Raw genomic sequence first — 25,051 nt, forward strand, 5'->3', positions numbered from 1 at the left:
CCGTGCCCTGCGCTACCGGCCGCGCATGCGCAGCTCCGCCCCGCAGCCTAGCCGCTCGGCCTGGCTGTGTGCAGGCGGTGGCTGTTGGGAGGTTGGGGTGCGCTCCTCTGGCGGCGTGCGGGGGCCCGGCCCGCCATGGCTGCGGGTCGGGCTCACATGTGAGCCGAGGAGGCTGGCCCTCGGCGCACTGCCGGTGCCGACGGTTAACCGAAACCGCCTCCGCGCGCCGGCCTCCCTGTGCAGAGCAGGCCTCGGAGGTTGTGCAGCCTTTCACCTCCGCCGTGGGCTGCTGCTGTAAGTCCGGTCTGTCCGCTCGGGCAGTGACACACGCGTGGATTCGAGTTAATGGATTTAATGCTCCATCCGCCGGGCACGCCTCACCCGCCTTCAAGGGTGCAGTGTGTGTGGCGGCTGTGGGGAGTAGGGGTGGCTAGAGGCTGGCTAGGGGTGGGGAAGGGGCACAGTGGCACCTGGGGAAGGTTATCAGCAGCTCAAGCTGACATAGAGAAGGTACCTGTGCTGCTGTTGGGCTGAGGGGAGCTCACTTCAGAAGGCTGAAAAATGGTAAGGGGCTCAGTATCATGTAAAAAGCAGGAGAAAAAGTGTATTGAAGTAAGAGGTGAAGGAACTTAATAATCATGATTGTTTTTTGGATTTGTTTTCCATTAAAGATCTGATACATATCTCTTCTTAAACACATTTAAAGTCTTACCTATGTTCTCATGCAAGACATCTCTACTTTCTTCCAACTTACAAAATGGATCTCTTGTTTTTACCAGCTACTGGTCTTATTTTAATGGTCTCGTACACCTTACACACCTTCATGTGATGTGATAATACATTGCTGCCTATGTTGCCAAACAATGTTGTCAAACGCAGGTAATGACCATTCTAATCATGATTATATATTGTGCCTGCTGATGCAGGTGGAATCTAGTAGAGCCTGGAATAGTTTGTACAAGAAGGTGTCATCAGACAAAAGCTGTGAGCTCAGTGAACTGCCCTATTCTGCATCAGCACCAAGGCAGATGTTCTCATTTGGCACGAATATGTTGCTCTAAGAAGTTGTAACTGCCCCATTGCAGTTTTCAAGGCCAGGTTGGACAGGGCTTTGAGCAACCTGGTCTAGTGGAAGGTGTGCCTGCCGATAGCAGGGGGGCTGGAACTAGATGATCTTTAAGGTCCCTTACAACCCAAACATTCTATGATTTCTGTTCCAGAGTTGGTGTTTAAACAAGGAAACAAGAAAATAATTTAGACCTGAAGTACTCTTTCAAGTAACTCTTCTGTATTCTTCCAAAACACTTAGCAATGTTAGGACTCTCTCCAAAGATGCTGAGCATAGTGAGAACAAGATTAAAGTAGCAAAATCAAGAAGACCACCAAGACTGAGCAAAGTAATGTGGAAGGGGCTGCAGAGAAGGAATTGGAAGTTGAGGGAAGAACACAATAAAACTAGAATTAATGAAGAAAAAATCAGGAAAAAGAGACTAAGGCAACAGAGGAGCAGAAGAGAGTTGGGAGAGCGTGTGTGGAGTAGTGGTGGAGTGGAGGCAGGTAAAGGTGATCTGTTTGAAGGACACAAGTGACAATTCAGAAGGAGCATGAATTCAGCATCTGGCAAAAAGCAGGTAAGAAAAAAGTGACAGTACTTCAGTGAGTCCAAAAATGTTGTCCAAATGAGAATTTTTTGGTAAAAAATGGAAGACAGTGTAATCAGAATAGATATTACTCTGGAAATGGGGTAAAGGTAAAAAAGGTTAGTACAAGGGAAAACACAGCTGCAGGAAATGTTCTTTTAAGAATATAGGGTCACTAGAAATAGGAAACTGATGGTGGCTGTGGTTGATACAGGTTAGGAAACACTGTCATGGTCCTCACAGTGAATGCAGTCCAACCAGTGGCAAGACAAAGACTAAGGCGTAAATAGGAAACACAGGCTGTTTCCTATAACCTTTATCAGATATGAAGTGGGAATTTTAATGGGAGAGCCTGAATTCTGTTGAAAGGAGGTGGTGTGGGAAAGCGAGGTGAAAAGGTAAATTATCAGCTTCGGCTTAAGGAAACGTGCCAGGGGAGAGCAGACAGCAGAGAACAAACTGTAACATGAATTTGTAAGAGTAAGGCAAAAAATAGCACTGAGGAAACTTCCAAAACACCATTAATGCACACCTGAGAGATGAGTGCTCAGTCCCCACCTGCAGAAAAGAAGAGCAAACGTTGTTAAGAGTGACATTTAATTGCCACAGTGAAAGCAGAAAGCAAAGCTGACAGTAATGAGAAGACAAAGGAAAGATAAAGGTGCTTGACTAGACTGTTCTCCTCAGATAAAAGTGAGGCTGTACCAAGACAGATGTTCAGATCAGATAGAAATTATAATCACTGTCAGCAAAAGGTCATTTACTCTGGCTAATGCTGTACAGCAGACTGAAGAATATTCCAGCTGTGGTTTCTACTTTGAAATGTATTTTATTTGCATTTCTTCTCAATAGACATTTTGTTAACAACATTCAGTATCTTTAGAGGTCAAAATACATTGCAAATTGCAGTAAACATCCAGAAATGAGACATGTTGTATTTCATTCACTGGTGTGCTGAAAATTTTATCAGAAATGGAGCATTCTTTGGTTAAATAAGAACAGCGGTTCAAACTGTCTGTGCTTAAATCCTGTTCATGCAATGCCTTTGCACAAATTAGCAAAAAGTGAGAACCCAAGTTTAGAACTTTGTCTTCCTTTTCTTTCAGCAAGTATACAGACATGACTAAATGCATCTCTTAAATATTGCAAAACCACAGTTAATGTTTTAAATAATACATATTGCACAACAAACTTTTCGGGGAAGCTACAGAAATAACTAAAATGCAGAACACATGGAAAGAAATTACACATCAGGTAGTTGAAATGTTTAATAAATTCATAAGGGCTTATCAAGACCTTTTATTAAAATGCTTATCTAATAATTAAAGCACAGAAAATAAATAGGATTTTTTCTGTTGACTTGAACTGAAGCAAGATCAGACCCTTTACAGTTGCAAAGGACTAGAATTTTATTATATCTCAGTAACATTCTTTGGGTTAAAAGCTTTAACAAAGATCACCTACCATATGACGACCAATATCACTTGAGACATCTGTCACTTTAAAGAAAAAATGGAGCTAGTATATAATTACTAATGCAAAGCCCAGTTAAGACAAACTGCCATCTCCTCCCTTTTTTAGTCCAGAAAATGCCATTCAAAACCTACAGATCATATTTTTGATGAATTTCTACAGACTTTCAAGGACTTTTATGGTAGCTATTCTTTGGGAGAAGGAAGCATGAAATGAGAATAGGTGATATAAATATTTATTCTTGAAGCCCCTTTTGTCACTTTATATGCTGTCACCATTTTATGTTTTGAGGTTCTGTCAAGAGCCTCATGGCAGGTCCATATAGAAAAGCTTCTTGATAAATGCGTCAATTTACAATACAGGAGAATCTAAGTAATTGAGGTGTGGAGGGAGCAAGACCACAGCAGGTAGGGTATTGTAAAGTCAAGACTTTTCAAACAGTTAAAGCTCTACTGAACATCATTGATAGAATCCCTTACTGCTTTAAGGCAAGAGCATTAATAAGTTAATGGGCAGAACATAGGACCATGTCACTGTTACCAGGCCGTCTACGGATATAAGTGAAATTGAGAGTATAGTAACAACAGCATTTGTAAAATTCTTCCTCTCTTCTTCAGTTTGTTTAAACATTAAGCTTGTACACTGGATTTGTTTAATCTGTGTGTGCCTGTGTGTGTTTAGGGGCAGGGGACAGAATAGGCAGGTCAGGTTTCTCTAGGAATAGTAATGAACTGGGATAGTGAAACATGTAATTAGAGTTGCACTGAAACATTGGACTCTGGAGATTCCCTTACAGGGTCTAGTACTTTGCCTGTTGATGTCGAACTTAAAAGTCCCATTAATCCTAATGGGCAAAGTATCAGATCCATAGTTGACAAAGATCTCCAAGGCAAAATTATGTGAATCAAGGAGGATTTCACTTGATGGTATTCCATAAATCTTACAGGATGGGCTATTTTGCTTCAGTACTACACAGTGAAAGATTTGGGGCAAACTTAAATGGGAAAATGCTGTTCATCTGTCAAGAAGGAAAAAAAAAGGGAAATAGAAGCAGACAGGGTATTTCCTCCTTTTGCATATACCTCTGCAAATATCTGCACTGCTACCAGAGTCTATGGTAATGAGACAAGAAAAAAAAGGGCTTAACGAGTGTCTAAACAAAGTTTTCCCCCCAATATTTGTCTTCATGTCTTACAGAATATCAGGAATGGTCATGATGCCCAGAGCCTTGAGCCCGTCCAAGTGCTAAGTGGCCCCTGGTAAGTTAAACCAGCATAGTGCCTAGCTGTGCTCTGGGAATTACTCCCTTTATCCATGCCTGAAAAAAATAAGATCAGCTACACTTAATTGGTTTCCAGCTGGTCATAGCTCGTGCAGCTGCCTCTGAGCTTTACCCAGGGATTAACCTGTACAAGCTCAGGTCACTTGCCCAGGGACTCAGGCTCTTCCTCAGACCTGCCATGGTGTGGGCTGGTGTCCAAAGCTCAGATGCTCTTCCAGGGATGCTGGAGAACCTTCCTTCCCCACGGGCACAGAAACCCCATCTCAATCTGTCTCTTTCTTAATATAACAGGGAGAACAGTTATATCATTTTCAAACAGTGTAATGACTTGGCTCGTTAGCCATGGGAACTTTCTTACTGTGATACACTTAGGAACTGCAGTTTATCAGCACATCTAGAGAAAGGGCTGTAGACGAATGAAACACCTTTAAACTCTTCTGGTACTATCTCATGAGGCGCCCATTCATAATGTATTTGCAACAAAGTTTGCACTTTCCACACGAGGAAAATTAGCTTTTCATGGCCTGAGATATAAAAAATAATATTTAAAAAATAAATTCAGGAACAAGCCCTTTAAAACTTGGTGAGGAAACAGTGTTACGGGACTGGCTCCATCCCTAGATGAGTTAGTGATGGTTTGCAAAAATCAGTTGCACAAATAGATTAAAAATAAAGTGGTGGCTGGAAGAAGGATGGAAAAAAAAATCAGGACTACAGGCCATCAAAAATACTTTTCCTGTCTCATAGCAGGAACAGGCTAGCTGAGAACATTTACTTAAATTCTTCTTATGAGAATGTTTATACTTGTAAGAGGATAGTCCTTGTGGGGCTGATTTGGTTTCGGCCCTTAATGTGTTCAACCAGCTTTGTGTCAGTGAGAGACAAGTTATATTGGAGCCATGTTGTTTGAGCTGCTTGCATTTTTTTCTGCTAAAAGAATTTCTACTCAATTTCCAAGTGAAGTATCAAATTATCTAGTTAGGGAAAAGCACATGTAGAAAATACAAGTTAGGAAATGAGGACAGCTTTAGCAAAGTTTTAGCTTAAATATCTAAATTTTCAGCGATTTAGTTTCTCTGAAGAGTACTTACAAATAATGGGAGATCAAGCAGCAGTTAATACCTCCACAATGCATAGAGAGTTCTGAGTAGGCAGTTTGCTTTTTCTGTAAATCAGAACATTATATTTAGCACATACTGTAGTTTCCCTGTGGGTGCACAGCAATAGGAGTCAAAACAGATACAAAGCATTTTTAAGCAGCATTTAAGATGATGCACTGCCTGTTTGAAATGACAAGTTTGTACATTGCAGGGTAGGGCTAGTATCCATTTCTCCTTTATAATTTGAAAGTCTGAGTTGGTTTATTTTTCACTCTGTGCTGTGTAACACAGGGCTATTTTGAAGACTTCTGGGGAAAGAAAAAAATAATCACTGTGAAGTAACCATCCAGCAAAAGACTTTAAATGTGTTTGGAAAGGAAACTCAGGAGAGCTCTATCTCAAAGCCCATTCAATCATCCTTTACTTGGAGCTGCTTTTAAATACTCTTCTACTGCAATGGCAGAAACCTCTCCATACCAGCTTTGAAGCCAGATGTGTTCTATGTTCATTTTCATGAAGAACCACTCATAGCTACGAGGCCACTTTCTTACCACAGGGTGCCTGGAAGGACAAAGAAAAGGAAAAACCAAAAGCCTTGAAAGATGTGCCAAGGCACATGCATAGTCTGCTTTTTTCTTCAGCCTACTGTGCTCAGCCAGTGAAACCTGAGATCTGAGAACCACCACCATTCATCTTTTTTGCCCTCCCTTGCAGTAAGTTTTACAGTCTTCCCCACCCTGGTCTGGCGACAACTGCAATGAAGGCAGCCAGCCTTCCCCTGTTGCAGAACCACATCTCTAAAAGGAGACGTTGTTTGGTCTCATAAGTAAGTGAAAAACAAGAGGAGATTCTTTGAATTTGTGTTAAGCTTGTGTTTGTTCAAAGGAAACAGTGCTGTGAAAATACAGCATCTTTGGTAGCAGTTGTGGTATGTCAGGAGAGGTAATAAAACTGGCTAGCACAGAGCACAGCCTCCTCAATCTGTTGCCTGCTAGAACCTTCTCACCCTATAATTCTGTCTTATTTCTTGGGCTTGCCCTTACAGCTAGCTCAAAGAGACCCTCCCCACCATCAGTACTGGGTGCAGACATCTGGTCCCCAAGTCCCAGCAAGTGCATCTGCAGAGGATGCTGTGGGATGCTCAGCAGCAGTGCACAGAGCAGATAAACCAGCTCAAGTTGCAGTGTTCATGGAAGCACAGGCGAAAGCGGTGCCAATCCAGGCAGGGCTGGCCCAGTGCCCCTCTGCCCCTGCAGAGAAGATGGTTGGTTTGGCAACCTCTTGGGTTAGCTGGGCTTTCACACCCTTTTCTGAGTTGTCCCTTTGAGCATGCACAACTGGGCATTGGGAAGTGGCTCCAGCTGCTGCCAGTGTTGGATGGCGTAAGCCCTGGTAGCCTTCTCTGTGTCATTCTGGCTTTTGCTCATCCCAGTTTCCTGGCAGTATTTGATTGACCAGGCAGGGTGTGCCTGGAGGACCATCCCTGGCAGTCAATGTGGGAAGTGTGTGTAAGCTAAGGTTCTGGCTTTTCAGGCCTGTTACTCTGAAGACCCACTGGAGAGCACAGGGGCACACCCTGTGTGCGTGTGTATGTGTCTGGGCTGGGCTTGCATCTGTTTAAAGAAAGGTGTTTGGTAAGTGCTATGGCTTTGGTAGCAGTTATCATGGTACCTCAGGAGAGGTAATAAAACCTGTGAGCTCTACCCTACAATAGGTGTAAGCCCAGAGGCAACAGAGCTCTGCTCTGTCTCTCAGTAGGGGGCTATAGCTGAAGAGCACTACCTGTCCTGATGTAGGGAAGAATCATTAAAGGTAACAAATAAACCCTGGACTTACGGACTTTCCTTGGAGCCAGGTGAAGTATTTTCATAATCACCAGATTATAAACCACGTGCCTTACTGGAGTCCAACACTGATTAATTGCATGTTCATATTTCATTACCTCTAGAGGTACAAGGAAGTCGCACAGCTCTGCCTGTCATTCCAAACCATACAGAAGCCAACATGCTTTGTGGCCCAAAGTAAAGATTTGGCTTGTTACTGCTCAGATTTTCTATACCAAATGGCCGCATCCATATATTTGTCTCAAACCTGCAGGTTGCACTCTACTATATGCCTGTTACATACAGACCTGGAAAACATTGCTTGCTTGGCAAATTCCACTTCCTCAGGAGGCACCGTGACCATCTGTCCCATGAGAGTCAGCCTGGCGCACCTTGGATCCTCTGGATCAATTACATTTTTTCTGTGCACAGAGAAAAATGCTCGTGTAATGCTTGGTTTCTTTGTTAAGGTTGTTTTTGAGAAACACAAACTCCTGCTCACATACAAAAAAGATGGAATATTTTGTCAAGCCTTGCAGGTCTTTTCTATACCCAGCTGTAACATTTGAGGAGGGTCTTTAAGGAATACTCACCTGAAACAGCTCTCTGTGTAGATATTTGCTTAATCTTAATTTGTATTCGCAAAAACTGGATTAATATATGCTAGATAGTAAAAAATGTGAAAATGGCAGTTTTCCCAGACATATACAAGCCTGAATTCAGGATTCTAAAAAGAACTAGTGAGATGGTTAGTCTGTGCCTATGCGTACAAAGTAAGTGTTCATACCTGTATTTATGCATAAAAAGATATGGTCTTTTCCTTGTGCCTATCCTATAAACTTAATCCTTGTCCATTTTTACCCATTTTTCAATTGCTTTACACCAAAGAGACAAGTAGGATCTATTTAAAAAAATTCTCCAACTGCCTTCATCCTTCAGACCAAGACCGGGAAGGTACTTGTTGATTTTTGGCTTTCTAAACAGTAACAATAAATAATTCCCATTAGTAGCTGCCAGGCAATTGCTGACTCTAACATATACAATACAAGGATATAAATCATAAGTAAATTGACCAGTCACAAAAAAAAGTTTTATGAAATGACTGCAAAGGCCTGATCTTGGCGACAGCCCCAAGTCCCATTGCTAGCATTCTGAGCCTGTTCAGCATCTCACAGGACTGTCTCCTCATGTAAGAACATAAGCCCGAAAAACTACATTAGAAAACGACGACTGCATTTTTTCTTCTCTGTGTTTTAATCGGAAGCAGCAAATCACAGTAAATTACATCTTATCTGTGTGCAAGTTTACTTAAAGATCTTGGCTTGAGCCCTTTAGCCTTAACGCGTGCAATCTGCAGTGGCTTTTTTTGTTTTGGGGGGGGGGTGTGTGTGGATATAATTCCCAGTGTATGTCTATTGCAGGAAACATATGGACATCATCCTGCAGCAATTTAACACCTGCAGAGTCCCCACAGATGGTTATGAAAGAGTGTAGCTCACTGGATAAAGAACCTGCTTTTATGGATAGGGCTATGAACAGAGGTACGCAAGGAAGTATAGCAGGCTGATTGATACTCAGCTATGCCCAGTAAGCACTTGGCACCATCTGTAGCCTGAACTCCAAAGAGCCATTTGCAGTCACATCATCTCTGGGATGATTTTTCAGCATCCTGTTCAGTCTGGAACAGCAGTTATCTGAAGAGGGTGTTCAGTTCTCTGGACAAACTCCACTCATACTCTTTTTTCCTCTGCCACACTTTCTGCATGAGAGGAAGGGCAGCTGCCAAACATCAAGTTCAAACTTTCTGTTCAATTAATAAGGGTGCGATTTTCTGTAGTACATTTTTTATTTTTTTAAAGTGAAGTAGTGAATGAATGGTGTTCTGAGTACCTGAAAATCTGCATTCCCTGCTCTGGCACTGGGTTTGGTTTATTCATACACCATTTCCTCTGCAGCCTAACAGTAATGTGAAACAACTGAAGAGCAGGGAAAAGCAGGAGTATTTGCAAATGCCTGACTTGGGTATAGCTCCTGTTGTCATTAAGCAGTGAATCGTGCCTGCCTTTGCTGAGACTGTTTCGCCAGATAGGACTAGTGTCAGGTATGACTTCTCCAATTTACAGAAAAACCGCTCTGCACATATCTGGCTGACAGCAAAAACCACGCACTGTACATCCATATCTGGAATGGGTTTATTTCTGTTTTTCACCCTGTCTCCTTCTTCTGTTTCCAGTTTTCTGTATGTTCTCGTGAGTCAGGGTGTTACACAGAACGACACACACAATACTATCTTCCCAGCAAAACTTATTTACGCTGAATTTTGCACATTGGAATAATATCCTGGAGGGTCAGTTTGTTCTTCTGGGACATGAGGCAAACAAATTATTTGTTGAAATCTTGTTAGATAAAGTTTTGGAAGAGTTGAACAGGAGAATGATACATTTGAGTTTAGTATGCTGAGGTATTACTTTGTTGGCTTTGCTTTTAGTGCTGCCTCTTATCACAGGTTTTTCTGTTTCGGAATAGGAAACTGGTTTTCTAATCTTCCATTAGTGTTAGTATTTTTTTTTCTATCAAAGGAGCCCTTCATATTCTGAAGTAAATCTGTTTCTGCATCGGTTTTGGCATAGTACTTCCCTAATAATGTGTGGTAACTTTTATACGTTTTAAGCCATCAAAAATCCCTAAACTTACAGCTATCACTTCTGACTCCATTGTGAACAGTTCTGAAATTCTCAGTTGTATTGCCACTGCAACTAATATAAATGCAGGCTTTGCTTCCTAGGAGTAAATGGATACATCCAGGGATACATTTCATATTTTTACCAATGATAATAAGGGGATACTAGGGATAAATAGGTATATTTACTAAAATATTCCTCCCTCCTATCGTGTAGAGGCCTAACCATGCATTCACTAGTCGCTTCGTGCCTTCTGTATAAACAAACACATATTCAGCTCTCAGTCCTTGGGTTCCTTTTATCTTTGCTGGCACAAGAACAAATAGGTGTGGAGGAGTGACTTTATGTAACATCTGTGTGCTGCTGACTGGGGATAAGAGCTGGGGGACAGACAGCATGCCGCTGACACTGTCTCTCTCTCTAGGAAACATGGGGCTATGATAAAGTATTAACCGAGGAGAAGGGAAAGCAGGGAACTCTGAGAGGACACCAAGTCATAGGAAATACTTTTTTTTTTTTTTGCTTGTTTAAAATACATACACCTTGTTGCAGAAACTGGGGGAAGCCAAACTAAAATGGAAGAAGATTCAGTTTATAAATTTTATAAGAACACAGTGCATTAAGAGGGATCATCTAAATCATTCATCCGATTTGTGAAGACAGAAGAATATATTGTCTCTGTTCCCCTGATTACAGTGAGCAAACTAGATAGGCAGAGTTTGACACAGTACAGGCAGTTGTCTCTTCCAAGCATGTGAGATGAGATCATGAGCTACATTCACTTACAAAGGTGGCAGCTTTACTGAACTTGAGCAGAAATCTCTGTCCAAGTGAAATATGTTTCCCAACAGAGATGCAATGCTGCGGAGCTCACTGCTGATCAACACATCCCACTTGTTTTACCGCGTACCACTTCCACACTTTCTGGGTCATGGTTCAAGAGTGGTTCAGAGTAGAGTGCCACCTACTCATTAAACTGTTTACTACACCAGCCGTCTCTTGGATTTTAATTAGAAGGTCCCTATACAACAACTAGCGAAGTCCAGATCTGATGAACCCATAGTTCATGAAGGCTGATGTGATTATATTGGCACAGAAGGTGATTACGTTGGGACTTTGTTAGGATTCCATTTCACAGCTGAGATCTCTGCTTTGACTGACAACGCTCTGTCTCCTGGTTTCTGACCAAAAGTATTCCTGAGTATTAGGTTCATTTTCAGCCTCCGCAGTCCATTAGTGAGGTGAAACAGATCAGGCACAGATGAGCAGTAAAGACAAAACAGGATTTTGGGAGGCGTTTAGGAAGGAAAGCCAGGTTGTCCCCAAGAAGGAACCAGTAGGAGGCAGGCAGGAGGGTTCAGTAATGCTTGAGGTATTGGGGAAGGAAGCACGGTTCTATGGAGAGGAGTCTCTTTTTCTTCTTACTGGGCTGCATCAAAAGAAGCGTGACCAGCAGTTCGAGTGAGGTGATTCTACCTCTCTACTCTGCTCTTGTAAGATCCCACCTGCACTACTGCATTCAGCTCTGAGGTCCCAACATAATAAGGATGAGGACCTGCTGGAGCGAATCCAGAGGAGGGCCACGAAGATCAGAGGCCTGGAGCAGCTCTGCTTTGAAAGCAGGCTGAGAGAGTTGGGGTTGTTTAGCCTGGAGAAAAGAAGGCTCTGGGAGACCTTAGAGCAGCTTCCACTACCTAAAGGGGGCCTACAAGAAATCTGGAAAGGGGATTTCTACAGGAGCATGTAGTGACAGGACAAGGGGGAATGGCTTTAAACTGACAGAGGGGAGATTTAGATTGGATATTAGCAAGTAATTCTTTACTGTGAGGGCAGTGAGACACTGGAACAGGTTGCCCACAGAAGTTGCGGATGCCCTATCCCTCATTCCATGATTCTGTGATTCCCCAGCCTCCTTTTCCCACAGAGGAGGTACCATCCTCTTCCACCCATCTGAAGAAAAAGCAGGAGCTTCTATCCTTCCTGTCAGGATCCATTAATCCTCCCCATCTCCTCTGAATACAGTTCTTCCTGCCCTGTAAGAAAGCATTGCTTTTACCCCTCTACTTAGTGAGCAAAATAGAAGAGAAGTTGGAGAAGAGCTTTCTCCTAATGCAGAAAAGGGGAGTCAGAGCACCAAGAAAAAAGCCCAAGAAAAGAGTCTTCCTACATTTTTTCCTACTTTAGCACATTCAGCTCATGTGTGGCATAAGGACAATGACTGTCTCCACACATCCTCACCTCTCCTATAGCAGCAGCAGCAGCTGCCATGCAAAACCATGCAATTAGGGAGGTGGGGACTGGCTGCTGGAACAACTCGTCCCTGTCACCTCCCACAGATGCAAGGTAAGAACCCTGTCACCGCGCACAGGGCTCCTCTTTGCCTAGCCCCAAACTGAAGTCTTAAGAGTTATTTTCTAGTACACAAAATACATCATAGGATTTCTTGTCCACTAAAATCTACAGACAGGGAGGGATGAAATGCTGTGTCCTCAGAGATTTATTGTAAAGTGCTTATAATTTTGATTCATAAATGTGATTAATTTTGAAAAGCAAGTTATCCTCCTCATACATTTCATTTGCTCACCACTAACTACCACAGTCTCTGAAGCAGAACGAATGTATTGGTACTGCTAATCTGCGTGGCATGAACGTCAAACAAAATCTCTGCTGAAAGCAATTTCATAATCTCAAAAGCTGTTGCTGGCCTTCCGCTGGATATGGCTGGGCAGTTTTGCCCTACCCTGCTCTGATTTTGTCAAGAATTTCTTTATCAGCCATCTTTGAGAGCCAGCAAAAATAGTTACAAGGCATCTTTGCTTTTGCTTTCGGAAGAAGAGTCTTCTGTTCTGAATCTAAACTCAGACTTGGGAGCTGCATAGTAGCGATACAATGGCTATTCTGCACCTAAGTGAGCCTGTATGCAGTATACTTGTTTTCATGTTTTAAATAACTTCACTCTTTCTAAAAGGCAATCCTTCCTAAAGTGTTTTAATTAGAATTTGTTAAGTGAAGTCAGTCTGTTTGTCTGTCTTCATTGACAATAACAACTCATTCCTTTGGCTGAACTCTATGTTTCAGACAGGAAACTTTTATATAGTTAACCATAAACAATTCATGGGGGAGAAAAAAGGAATCACAGCAACAACAATTTTTGTAAATAGAGTCAGAGAAACACATACCTCTTCACTAGAAAGGGACTTTGGGAAGTTGGTTATTTGAGAATAGAGGAAAAAAAAATAGTAATTTAGAGCTATATTGTGTGCATTGGTTTGTGATGATAGCAGGTTTCATATTTGACTTTCTAATTTGGTATCTTCCTGATTTTTTTAAAATATAGATTTTTGAGGAACAGTACTGACATCATTATTTGTACATGACTTAAAAAACGGCCAATATAAATACCAGAACTAGAAATGTGTCTGTGCCACAGAACCAGGAGGTGGACCTCAAACATTGAGGGATGTCTGAATTCAACCTTCATCTTCTGTGTGTGTCACTTTTCTTTGTGTGAAGGTGCAGTACCAAATTGCTTTGTTACATCCTTCTATTAACAGACAGTGACTCTACAAACCCAGGGGTAGCTGTATGTTGGAGGGACAACTGACATCTCCAAGGGTGTGCCTGCCTCCCATATGGCAGGCTTATCACCTCTCAGGATTGCCCAGGAATGCAATGGGCAGTTTTATGCATGCTGCTGATCCACCACGCAGCAGGGACCCTAACCCACCTAATTACTCTCCTCTGCCCATGGCCTGGTGGTATCCAGAAGCACTGGAGATGGTCAGCACTTCCTGGCAGCCTTTTCAATGCAGAGTTTAGGAAACCTATGGAGCCAGCTTATATACACTGAAGACATCTGCCTGGTTGTGCTAATCTGTTACTTCAAGCAGTACATGAGCATGGAGGGTAAAATGGCTCTGATGGAGCCACCCTGCTTTATGATGCAGGTCACAAACCAGGAGAGGAACTCAAGTCCTGCAGAATCACTCGCAGTCTGCAGTGTGGATTTGAAATACCATCCTCCAAACTAACAACAAAGGAAAACAAGCGGTGGACTGACCCCAAGCTCGCTTTTCTTTTTCCCTTGTGTGAAAACCGGGTCACGGCAGCCGTGTAACTGCTCCATCTCCAAGAAGGCTGCAGTTGGTCCCTGCAAATGTGCTGAACCTGATGTCAAGGAGGTGACACACGTTTAAAATTAATTGCCTGTTTTCCAGACTGCAGCTGTAATGAGGCAGGCCCAGGAGCCTCCCAGGAAAGAGGGATCCTCTGAGCAGGCTGTGTGTTGGGAAATGCGCTTAGAACAATAGCTGCTCTATTCGAGCTCGGGCTCGCTCCCTCTGAAAGCTCTAAGAATGGGACTTAATCTTTTCAGCTTGCCTATGGCACAGACATGCCAGCTTAGTCTATTTATAGCCCTGAACCATTTAATTTTTCTTGCCTCTATTATCCATTTACCAGCCTTCAGATAGGGTGCAGTGTCATTGCTAACAAACGCTTTCTCTAGCCCGGCCATCAGAGAGCCTTCTGAGCGAAGTGCAGCCCTCTCCCTCTGGGAAATGGCAGTCTTTAGGTCAGAGATGAGGAATCCAGACTGTAGCTGCAACATTATAATGTCTTGCAATTAGTGCCTATTCAGATGCATAACAGCTCTCTTTCTTTCATTATTTAATGTTATTTCTCTTACTGGTTTAGGCTTTTCAATTTTTCTCTCCAGCTGATTAAATATTAAGCCTGGAGCACCAAAAAGGCCACTCTCTATTCCTCACATCCTTGAAAGTGAAAATATTTATTGTCAAGGTTTGGAGCATGATCTGTTCTGAAACAAAACAAATGAAATCCATTACTAAATAAATTTAATATCAAATTGATGTACACACACAAGTCACTTGAAACTCATTAGATACAAGAAGACTATTGAAATGTCAGTTATGTTTTCTTTCTAAAGGCCAGAGATTTCTTTCGTGTGCAATAGGTCAGAAGCATTTTTCAGGAGAGTGCCAAATACTCGCAGGAGCAGTGACTGCAGGCATCGACCAGCTTCCACATTTATTGTAATACTTGCAACTCATAGAATCATAGAATAGTTAGGGTTGGAAAGGACCTCAAGATCATTAAGTTCCAACCCCCCTGCCATGGGCAGGGACACTTCACACTAAATCATCCCACCCAAGGCTTCATCCAACCTGGCCTTGAACACCGCCAGGGATGGAGCACTCACAGCCTCCCTGGGCAGCCCATTCCAGTGCCTCACCACCCTAACAGGAAAGAATTTCCTCCTTATATCGATCTAAACTTCCCCTGTTTGAGTTTGAACCCGTTACCCCTCGTCCTGTCACTACAGTCCCTGACGAAGAGACCCTCCCCAGCATCCCTATAGGCCCCCTTCAGGTACTGGAAGGCTGCTATGAGGTCTCCACGCAGCCTCCTCTTCTCCAGGCTGAACAGCCCCGACTTTCTCAGCCTATCTTCATAACTCATGTTAATAATTAAATTCTAAATCAGGTTAATAATGAAATTCTAATAAAATTCCACATGAAAACAAGCTACAAACACATTGTTGGCGTATAAGGACATGAACTTTCTCACGAAGAACATTACTCATTTAGCTATTTTGTATAATTATTTTGAAGCCAAAACAATTAACAATGCTCTTGACCAAGAGAACTTCTGCTATTAAAACCATTGTAAATCACAATTTCCTTTGCAATAAAATCTCACTGATACTATTTTAATATTAGCAGGACCTGAGGTCTCTCAGCACAAAAGGTCTGCCTCTCACATAGTGTAAGTAAAGAGGAAGAAACCTGCTATAGAGAACCTGCGCCATCAAACAAAGCTCTGCACTGGGGATGCTATGTGCTGTTTGCATGGCACAGCCTGGCTATTCTGGCAGGTAGAGTGCACCCCCAAAGGGAGGCTTTGGGTACTGGCAGCAGAGGCAGCAAACTGTGCCAGCAGTGGTGGATCCAGTGCTGCAGGCAGTGCTGGGGATAGGTCACCCCAAGCACTGCCAGTGGGGCCCAGACACACTTGTTACGAAGCCTTTTGTGTGGGGTAACAGTAGAACTGTTTAAGATGTTTCTAGCTTAAAAGTTAATTTCATTTCTGACCCTGGTCACAGGGGGAAGGGAAAGAAGAAGGTTAAAGTCCCGATGGCCACATGCTTCCTGGCTGTAAGACAGCCCCAAAGCTTGCTCACATTTTCCTAGCTATCATCAAAAACACATACTGCAGCTCAACAAATGTCCCAGCTTTTCATTCTCTGTATTGCTTGTTCTTTGCCCTAATGCCAGCCAACATCTGTTCCAGATGAGAATTCCAGAAATAATGAAAAACAAACTTGGTGTAAGAACAAAATAAATAATGCAAGGAGCACTGATCGGACTCTGAATCTGTGTACTCAATTTCTTATTAAGCTTAATATTTAGAGTACGGTTACATGCTAAAATGAGGCCCTATTTTCCTCTACCTTCTCCTTTCCCCTCTCTTTTGCACTCCTATGGCTCCTGGGGAGCTGATTCAATTTACAAATGCAGCAGAAATCTCATCCAGGAAAAATAAAATGGGAAGAGGTTTCCGCTGGGTTACAGAGCTAAAATAGGCCCACCATATGGTCAGCTGAAGGGAGGGGGTGGGATTATGTGGCCAGGAGCAGGCACAGGAAGAAAGGAAGGAGGACTGGCAGAAAACCTTATTCTCGTTGTCAGGTTAATTTTCTTCAGACGTATGTTTCAGCTCAGGGTCAGGCAAAGCCCAGAGCCGATGGGGGGGCACCACCATGTGACTGGTGGGAGGGAGGGAGAGTAAGGATGTACAACTGGTAATTAGCTTGGCTTAAGCTGTCTTGGAAATCCAGGTTTAGCTCCATGCCCAGAGAGCTCTTCTCACCAGAGAGCATGGTCTCAGGCTGCGTTGGGGACGAGCAAGTTAGGTGGCAGTATCCAGGTTGCCCTGGTTGCAAGACAAACAGCACCAAATATCTGGCACACGGAACAAAAGAGTAGTGGTTTGGTTTGGAAGTTAATAGTTACTTAATAGAAAGCCAGAGAATAAATATTCTTGAAGGGTTGTGATGCATATGAATTTCGATAAATCATGCAGCATTTCTCTTTCTTTGGTGAGTTGGCACTTCCCAAACAGGTAAATCAGGCAGTGACATTGCTGAAACATAAAAGGCAAAGATTTTCAAGAGTGGCTGTTTAAAGTCAGGGATGAAAGGCCACACTTAAGTGCTGAGATGGGTGTGTAGTTTTCAGAAGTGCTTAACACCAGCAGTTACCATCAACGGAAGCTGCTCTGAGTCTTGAGCCTCCAAAACCAGGACATTGGGTAGGTGCTAGGACATAGGATTTAACGTACATTTTTAAGCACTTGGTCTAGATATTAAGCTCACTATCTGAATGAATGAAAAAGCTTAGCAAGCAGGAATAGGCTCCATTAGCCTGTTATGAAAGAACTGATAAATTTATTTATTAAAAGATTAATTCAAAATATTTGATGAAATAATTTGAAGGAACAAGCAGAACCATACCAGTGTTAACTTCATCAGTCTGTTGACCTTCTTAAGCATTCAAAGCTGAATTACCTTAACGAATGTTACCATAGAAGGTTCGTATTTGGTGTTTGACATTGCAAGGGGAAGCCATGGTTTCTGTTCCTTGGGAATGGGATGTCAGCCTGAAATCACCTGTACTGCTTAGGACTAAGAAACCTTTCATTTTGCCATCATATAATCTTCAGGAAAACAGTATATTCTGGAGACAAATACAGGCAAGTGTAACATCAATGTGCTTTATATTTGCCATTCACTGCTTTTTCCATTGTTGTTCTCAACTAGCGGGCTTGAGAGGCGGAATGATGTCCAAGGAAACCCCCAGCTGGGGAAATCTGTGATCCAGTTCTTAAGATATACTTCTCCTCCCTCAAAAGGAACCTTAATTTGGGGTAAAAACCTTCAATGACATTCTTTTCTGAAGCAGCCCGTGATTTCTAGTTCTTCTCTCTCTCTCTCCTTGGAATATCAGCTAAGATCTGCTTTGGTAACGGAGTCCTGTCTGACACAATTTCGGTGTCATGCACCCCCTCACATTAAGGCCTTTGGAAATAACACTTCGCACAAGGCTGACCCAGGCAAGTTTGCCACACGCTTGACTGTAAAGAAACTGTACAAAGCACAACACAAACATATGGCAGAGACACGTCTTTTTCAAGGAGACAAGAATAGAGGGGAAAATTGAATCATCTTTGAGTTTACATCCATACATCTTACACACATAAAGCCTCAGTGATCTGGATTTATTCACTGTACATATGATTAGGGAGAAGTTGACTCACTGCTATCTCTGTGAGGATGGGGAGACACTGGAACATGTTACCCAGAGAGGTTGTGGCTGCCCCATCCCTGGCAGTGTTCAAGGCCAGGTTGGACAGGGCTTGGAGCAACCTGGTCTAGTGGATGGTATCTCTGCTTGTTGCAGGGAGGTTGGAATTAAGATGATCTTTAAGGTCCCTCCCAATCCAAACCATCCTATGATTCTATGACACATCTGCTTTTCTTTACCATGCTTTACTGGGGCAAAACAAACCTTAGGAGGAGCCTGTGACTGGTGGTGAGAGCCAAAAATAAAAGCAGGATACTGAAGGTGGGGACTGAGCATTATGATGTGAGGACTCTGTTCTCACCGAAAGTGGTACCAGGCAGATAGATCAACTCTGTTACCTGCAGAAATTTCCATCAACCTCTGGCAGGGTCAGAGAAGCCACAGGATTCTTTAGGAGATCCACCACAGTGTTATCCTTTGGCGTCATGTAGAAGAAAGGGATTCCAGTGCTGTTGTTGACGGGACCATCGCTGAGAAGCAAACAGTTCCCATAGGGCATACCTTGGATCTGCAAAATCCAAATAAGCTGCTGGTTATATCTTTGCACATCGTTTACAGTGCTGGGGAGTCCTTCAAAGGCTCTAGCAGAGAGGACAGCAACCCCCAATTGCTCGCACTTTCTGCTGTCATCATGAGACAGAGCTCTTTCTAAATTAGATCTATCATGCTTCTACGAAAAGAGATCTGTCCTCTATTTATTACTTCCATTCCTGTCCATGACACTATAGAGAACATTTTCTCTTCCGCTGGTCTTAAAAGAACTATCAAATTAAAAATGTTTACAGTGCATTAAAATCAATGCCATCAGTGTCAAGAAATGTTTACTCTAAAACAGTGCTGATGCCTTTTCAGAAACTCAGAAGCATACAGAGCCTAATTTAGCCTTGACTCAGCGTGCTTTTTACGCCAATTCGGCCTCCCCTTTTGGCCTTGATTTGCAATGCGATTGCCGTCAATTTGCCAAGAGGAAGGCATGTTAGCCAGAGCTGTGTCTAAAGCCAAGCTGGACATCAGCTCAGCTGCCTGGGCAAGAACCTCAGCCCTGAGGGGGTCTTGACCACCAAGCCAGAGCAAACCCTCCTCCCATGTCAGAGGAGGGACACCGAGGAGCCGGGTTTTCCAAGTTTTCTCCCATACGCTGGCCTGCATGAACACACTGGATATAACACCTGCAAAAATGTCTCTGCCCAGTAGTGACACGCATTAGCATTCTCCATAATGATTTAACTTCCTACTATGCTTTTCATCCCCTTATAAATTGCAATGACAGATACTTAATGAATTGTTACTTTTTCATGTCTTCAGATATTTCTTTCCTCATGGTCAATTAGACATTAAACAGTAAAATTACCAGTTAATACATTAATTCAGTGTAACTGGTAAATCCTTTGTAGCAAAATCAAATTAAGCAGGAACAGTTAATAAGAACACCCTGGATGATGTCACTACCTGGATTGCATGCTTTCTGATTTTTAATGGTCATAAGCCTTAAAAATTTTAATGATTACATTGCTTATAAGTGGTCCTTGTTAGCATACCTAAGAAGGAATGCTTTAATCATAGAATACCAGGTTGGAAGGGACCTCAGGGATCAAGCTTTAATGAAGCTACATAACTTAGGAACTAAAAATACCTGTTTGTTATTACGAGTTACAATGAAAATAAATATAGCAGCTGTCAGTAATATTGCAGGACAGGTTCCCATTGCCTGGAATCCTCAGTCTGTCACCCATGGTTAGTGTCACAGTGCATTCTCATGAAGAATTGCGATCACAGGCAGCATTCAGAGCAGCAACACCTCCCATCAATTCCCAATTTTATTATGAATCAGATTTTTCTGTATCACTGATGAGTTGTAACTAGAGACAGCTAACTACAGACTATACTATGGCTGTAATTCCACTGAGGGTTTCTGGCCAGAGCATAAACCAGAAGAGGTAAGATCATATGATTTAACAGGATTCCTGACAGTGTGATGTAGAATTACAGGCCTCTTGTGTGTACGTATATATTTATTTAACGACATCGATTTTTAACCTGATACTTTGTATTTCCCAATAACGTAAACTTCCACTACATCAGCCAAGCTTTCCTTTCAGAAACAGAAATACTTTAAAGCTGGAAAAAACAATGACTGAGTCTCCAGTGCAGCCCAGCTATTTTGCTTCATGCTCCTGACAGAGTTATCATCCTTTAACCTGGTATAGCTTGGATAGCCGTGGGACAGACAGATTTTGTGGTAGCCCAGCAGGGTCTTCTCCTCCTCCTCCTTGTTCCCTCTTTTCCACCCTGCTCTGGGATGACAGGAGCAGGAGCTGGGGCAGAAGCAGGGGCAGAAGCCGGTTCAGGGGCAGAAGCAGGGGCAGGAGTAGGCTGGAGGATGCTGCAAGGCATGAAATACCCTCTCTCCGAACCCAACCTTGTAGCTCTGGTTCTGGCCTAAGGCTCTGGCTTTCCCCGTGCCCCCCCTCGCTGTGCTCCTCCAAGCACGATTCCCATTACCAGGAAGTTTTTACTACCTCCGCCGAACACTCGGCGCCCGCCGCACGGGCGCTGCCCGCGCCGCAACGGACCGAGGCGCTCGGTGGCCGGTCCCGCGTGTCCGCGGCTGCCCGGGCCGGGCACCGGGGGGCCCCGTACCTTTCCTTGCGCGGCCCGCGTCGCCACGAAGCCCCAGGTGTTGTGACGGGCGAGGAAGCGGGCGGTCCCGGCGCGGCCCGCCGGCCCGCCGCCCTCCCGGCGGTAGGAGAACATCCTGGAGGGGACGGCGCCCTGCCCCGGCCGCCGGCCCGCCGGCCCGGAGCCCAGCGCCGCATCCTCCCGGTAAGCCGAAGCCGGGTAGCTCTGCTTCCAGAGGCCGCCCGGCTCCTCCAGCAGCGCGGGGAGCGCCTCCTCGGTGGAGGAGCTGTGCAGCTCGTCCGCCGCCGCCTCCCCACCCTCGGGCAGCGGCCAGGACACCGAGCTGACCACCACGTACCCCGCCGCGCCGCCCCACAGCAGCGCCGGCAGCCACCAGCACCAGCACCGCCACCGCCGCCCCGCCGACATCTTCTGCGGCAGCGCCTCAGCGCGCCGCTCCCGCAGCACCCTCGTGCGGCCGCCGGCCCGCAGCAGCCCGCTCCCCTCGCGTGGTCCCAGGCGCAGGGAGGTTTGGGTTGGAGAGGACCTCAAGCACATCTCGTTCCGGCCCTCCTGCCGCGGGCAGGGGCACCTCGCACTGGAGTTTCCCGTTCATGTGCTGCAGAAAGTGGCACATGAAAGTGAAACCAGCCGCCTGGACAGAGGTGATGGGATGCCTTCAGGTACCGCAAAAGGGAGAATCCACGAGGGAGCACGACCACGTTGCAGGGAAAGACTCGTTTGGACACCAGGGTCAAGCAACAGCAAGACTCCAAGTCCTAGAAGACAGACATCATCAATCAGTTCTGGTGCTCATGGGATTCGTTGTGACATCTAAGTATGCGGCACTGCTGTTAAATATGTTCCCCCAGCAAGGCTTTAATTAGGCAAAGATCTGAGTGTGTAGTTGAGTTTATGTCCACGGCCCTATTTACTAAAGGCGCTTTGCATCCTGCTCCTTTTCTGTTCTTGCAGCAGACCCCTTCAGAATGGCAGTGCAAACTGCAGATTCTGTAAAATACATGCTTGTAAACTGCTGTTGCATCACTCGTCTGTTCTGTAGCTTCCAGATAAGTTTACCAGCATGACTTCATGTAGGCCTTCAGCTTTACTGATGACAAAACCACAAGAAATAGATAAACCTAAAGGGAGCCCTAAATGGGGCCTGCAAGAAATCTGGAGAGGCACTTTTTACAAGGGCAGGTGGTGACAGGAGAAGGGGAGATGGCTTTGAACTGACAGAGGGGCGATTTAGATTAGATATTAGGAAGAAATTATTTGCTATGAGGGTGCTGAGGCACTGGCACAGGTTGCCCAGAGAAGCTGTGGCTGCCCCATCCCTGACAGTGTTCAAGGCCAGGCTCGACGGGGCTTGGAGCAACCTGGTCTAGTGGAAGGTGTCCCTGCCCATGGCAGGGGGTTGGAACTGGATGAGCTTTAAGGTCCCTTCCAACCCAAACCATTCTATGAAAAGCAAACCAGAAATATCTTACCTTTTTCTTCCAAAGATTTATTCAAATAAGCAACAAAATAGCATGACATCTGAAAAAAAACCACAAACCAGTGTTGCTAGTAGAGTTTTGCATTTAGTATTTCCAGAAAAAATGTATTAAATTTAAGAGAATGAAAACAGTATTTTCTTGAAGTTCTATCAGAAGGTAATAATGGTCAAGCATACAGAATTTTCAAGGCAGGCCGGTTTTCTCTGACAGTTTGGTGTTCATTGAAGTCAAGAATCACCAGTGTCTCTTTTTGAGTAAGAAGTGCTTCCCTTCTGACTTGAAGATCCAACATAGTGCAAGTTTTAGCAGTTCTCTCTTTCAAAATGACCTGCATGAGCTGAAAATTAGAAAAGAAAAATGGAAATATTTTGACCATGGGAACTGTAAATCATTTGTTTCTCCCTTCCTTGAATAAAAAAAAATCTTCTCTGTTCTTTGCTGTTGAACCCAAGGTATTTTACAGATACCCAAGCTTATTTTACATCAATTAACCCAGCAATAGGAGATACACATTGGGTTTCCTCATAGGGCAGCAAAGGTGTGATAGGAGACCACATCCACTTTTCAATACATCATTCACACTTTATATCTATCTCTGCTATAAGCCGTTCAATTCTTTTTCAAAACAAATAGTCTCAGCCTGTCTCTCCCCTGATGGGTACTGCCTTTTCATGCCGAAATCCATGCTTTCTTAAAATCAGCAGAAGTTTTGCCACTGAATTTAAGCAGGGTCAAGATTTTGCTCTCATTTTTTGATCATTTTGATTAATAATTTCACTTGTTCTCCGTATCCTGGATTATACAGACCACTCATATGAACACTTATCATTCCTTTAAGTAATTAACTATGTCCTTATTTTTTCTCCCTTTTTAACAAATTGAAGTGTTCTCTGCCAACAAAGCTATGAACAGTGTACCCTCTGTCTCTCCACACCCTGATTTGCAGTATATTGTATGTTATGAAGGTGTGGAATTGGATTAAAAGCTACAGCATGGTGCTCTGCAGATAAACCCACTGCAGGTGTGCAGTTTAATAGGATTTTAATTTGGTAACAAGTGAACAAAGAGAGGAAGCCTAGAATGGGATTTTCTAGATGAAAAAATGCTATTCGTGCTGAGAGAAAGCAACTGCAAGCTCTGTGATAACTAATAAAGATCAGGCCAATGCTCTCTGAGCTGCACTTTTATAGATTATGGCTCACTCAGAGCATCTTCGTTACTGCCACCAGTTTCAGCAATTCTTAGTTCATACTACATGCTGTTGGCTGTATATCATTTCATCTGCCACGCTCCCTGTTAAGCCAGTGTGTTCAAATCTTGTATTGTCTCACTCCCCACCCTCTACATTTTTTCATGTAAAACTAACGTTTTCCTCAGGAGATGGCACTAAATAGGAATGTATTCTGTTTTCAAGATTATTAGCAATTACTTCCATGCTTCAAATTATATGTATATTAAAAAAAAATGATTCAGAAACGTGCTGTGCTGTTCAGTATAAATGGGAATAAAATGGTCTCTCTGCTGAGGAGTGTAATTTATATTCAGCATGAACTAGGAATGGAGGACCAAAAACAGATGGGAAAGGAAGAGGAAGAATGAAGGTGACAACTAGAAGATCATGAAGGGATCCGCTAAGGCACAGACACACACTGATGCTGCTGATATCAGGGCAAGATTAAGAGATTCTTTTCTGATTTCTGTTAGCAGTCCTCCCTCTCTTTTTTCCAGGGTTTCACTGCAGAACAGAGTGTTTAGCACTAATTTCAATGAGATGAGGGTGGAGGTGCGACGAACAGACTTTTTTCCTAAGCCTAACAGGCTGTAGAGAAGGCACAGAAGTGCCTTGTGGGACAAGATTAAAAAGGTATGGAGGTTGCTGTTGTTGGCAGTGAACAGAGTGGAGGATGGGAACTGACAAAAGGCACTGGGTCGCAGAGAGCTGTGGGGGCTGCAGGAGGTAAAGGAGTTAAAAGGAAAAATGATGAAATGTACCCGTGATGCAGAGAGAGAGATGCCAGGCAGCAGAGATGTGGTCCAGGAAACAGGATTGTGACTGGTGGGTGCCACTAAGGCTGCTGAGGCTTTAGATACCCCACAGAATGGGTTGTGGCCGAACAGGGATTAGTCAGGAGCAGGGACAGATGGTTGCTTGGGAGCATGATGATGATGATGATTTTTAGTGATAAAAGTCAGAGAACACAAACCCTCATGCAATGGAAATCTATTCAAAGGATCTGCAGAGACGATGATACAAAGTGGTGGGTGATGAAGATGAGTTTTTCAGCATCCTGTGTTTTTCAGCCACCTGTGGAGTTAGTATGGACACCCAAAAAGAAGGAGCCCGCAACAGCTGAGGTGGGAGCTACCGCCCGTTTGAAGACACAAGTAGGCAGAAGTGCTCACTCACTCTGTCGCAGCTCCTAAAATCCTTTTGAGCTGCAGGTTCCAATTTTTCAGCTCCCTCACAAACTGCAAACACTTGAACCATCAGCAGATCTCCTTTTCACCCTACCGTTATCAGCATCTTGCATGTGGACTGATAGGATC

The 25,051-nt window shown here is 43.8% G+C and overlaps 1 protein-coding gene and 1 long non-coding RNA gene across 4 annotated transcripts; one reads left to right on the forward strand and one right to left on the reverse strand.

Annotated features, from left to right (window-relative positions):
- Positions 1-35: 35 nt before the first annotated feature.
- Positions 36-6,460, forward strand: LOC136013601 (uncharacterized). Of its 3 annotated transcripts, none has more exons than XR_010612292.1 (4): positions 36-294; positions 1,221-1,631; positions 4,311-4,372; positions 5,787-6,460. It is a non-coding gene; the product is annotated as an uncharacterized LOC136013601 (long non-coding RNA). The 3 variants fall into 3 exon arrangements; XR_010612293.1 differs by having other exon boundaries at positions 1,310-1,631; XR_010612291.1 differs by lacking the exon at positions 1,221-1,631.
- Positions 2,450-21,500, reverse strand: CREG2 (cellular repressor of E1A stimulated genes 2). Its single transcript, XM_065677710.1, has 4 exons — positions 21,024-21,500; positions 18,722-18,891; positions 7,627-7,740; positions 2,450-6,056 (listed from the first exon to the last, which is right to left on the reverse strand). The coding sequence occupies exons 1-4, from the start codon at positions 21,429-21,431 to the stop codon at positions 5,909-5,911; spliced, it is 840 nt and encodes a 279-aa protein (XP_065533782.1). The 5' UTR covers positions 21,432-21,500; the 3' UTR covers positions 2,450-5,908.
- Positions 21,501-25,051: the final 3,551 nt, after the last annotated feature.

The sequence above is a fragment of the Lathamus discolor genome, chromosome 4 (genome assembly GCF_037157495.1).
Source record: "Lathamus discolor isolate bLatDis1 chromosome 4, bLatDis1.hap1, whole genome shotgun sequence".
NCBI classification, from domain to species: Eukaryota; Metazoa; Chordata; class Aves; order Psittaciformes; family Psittacidae; genus Lathamus; species Lathamus discolor.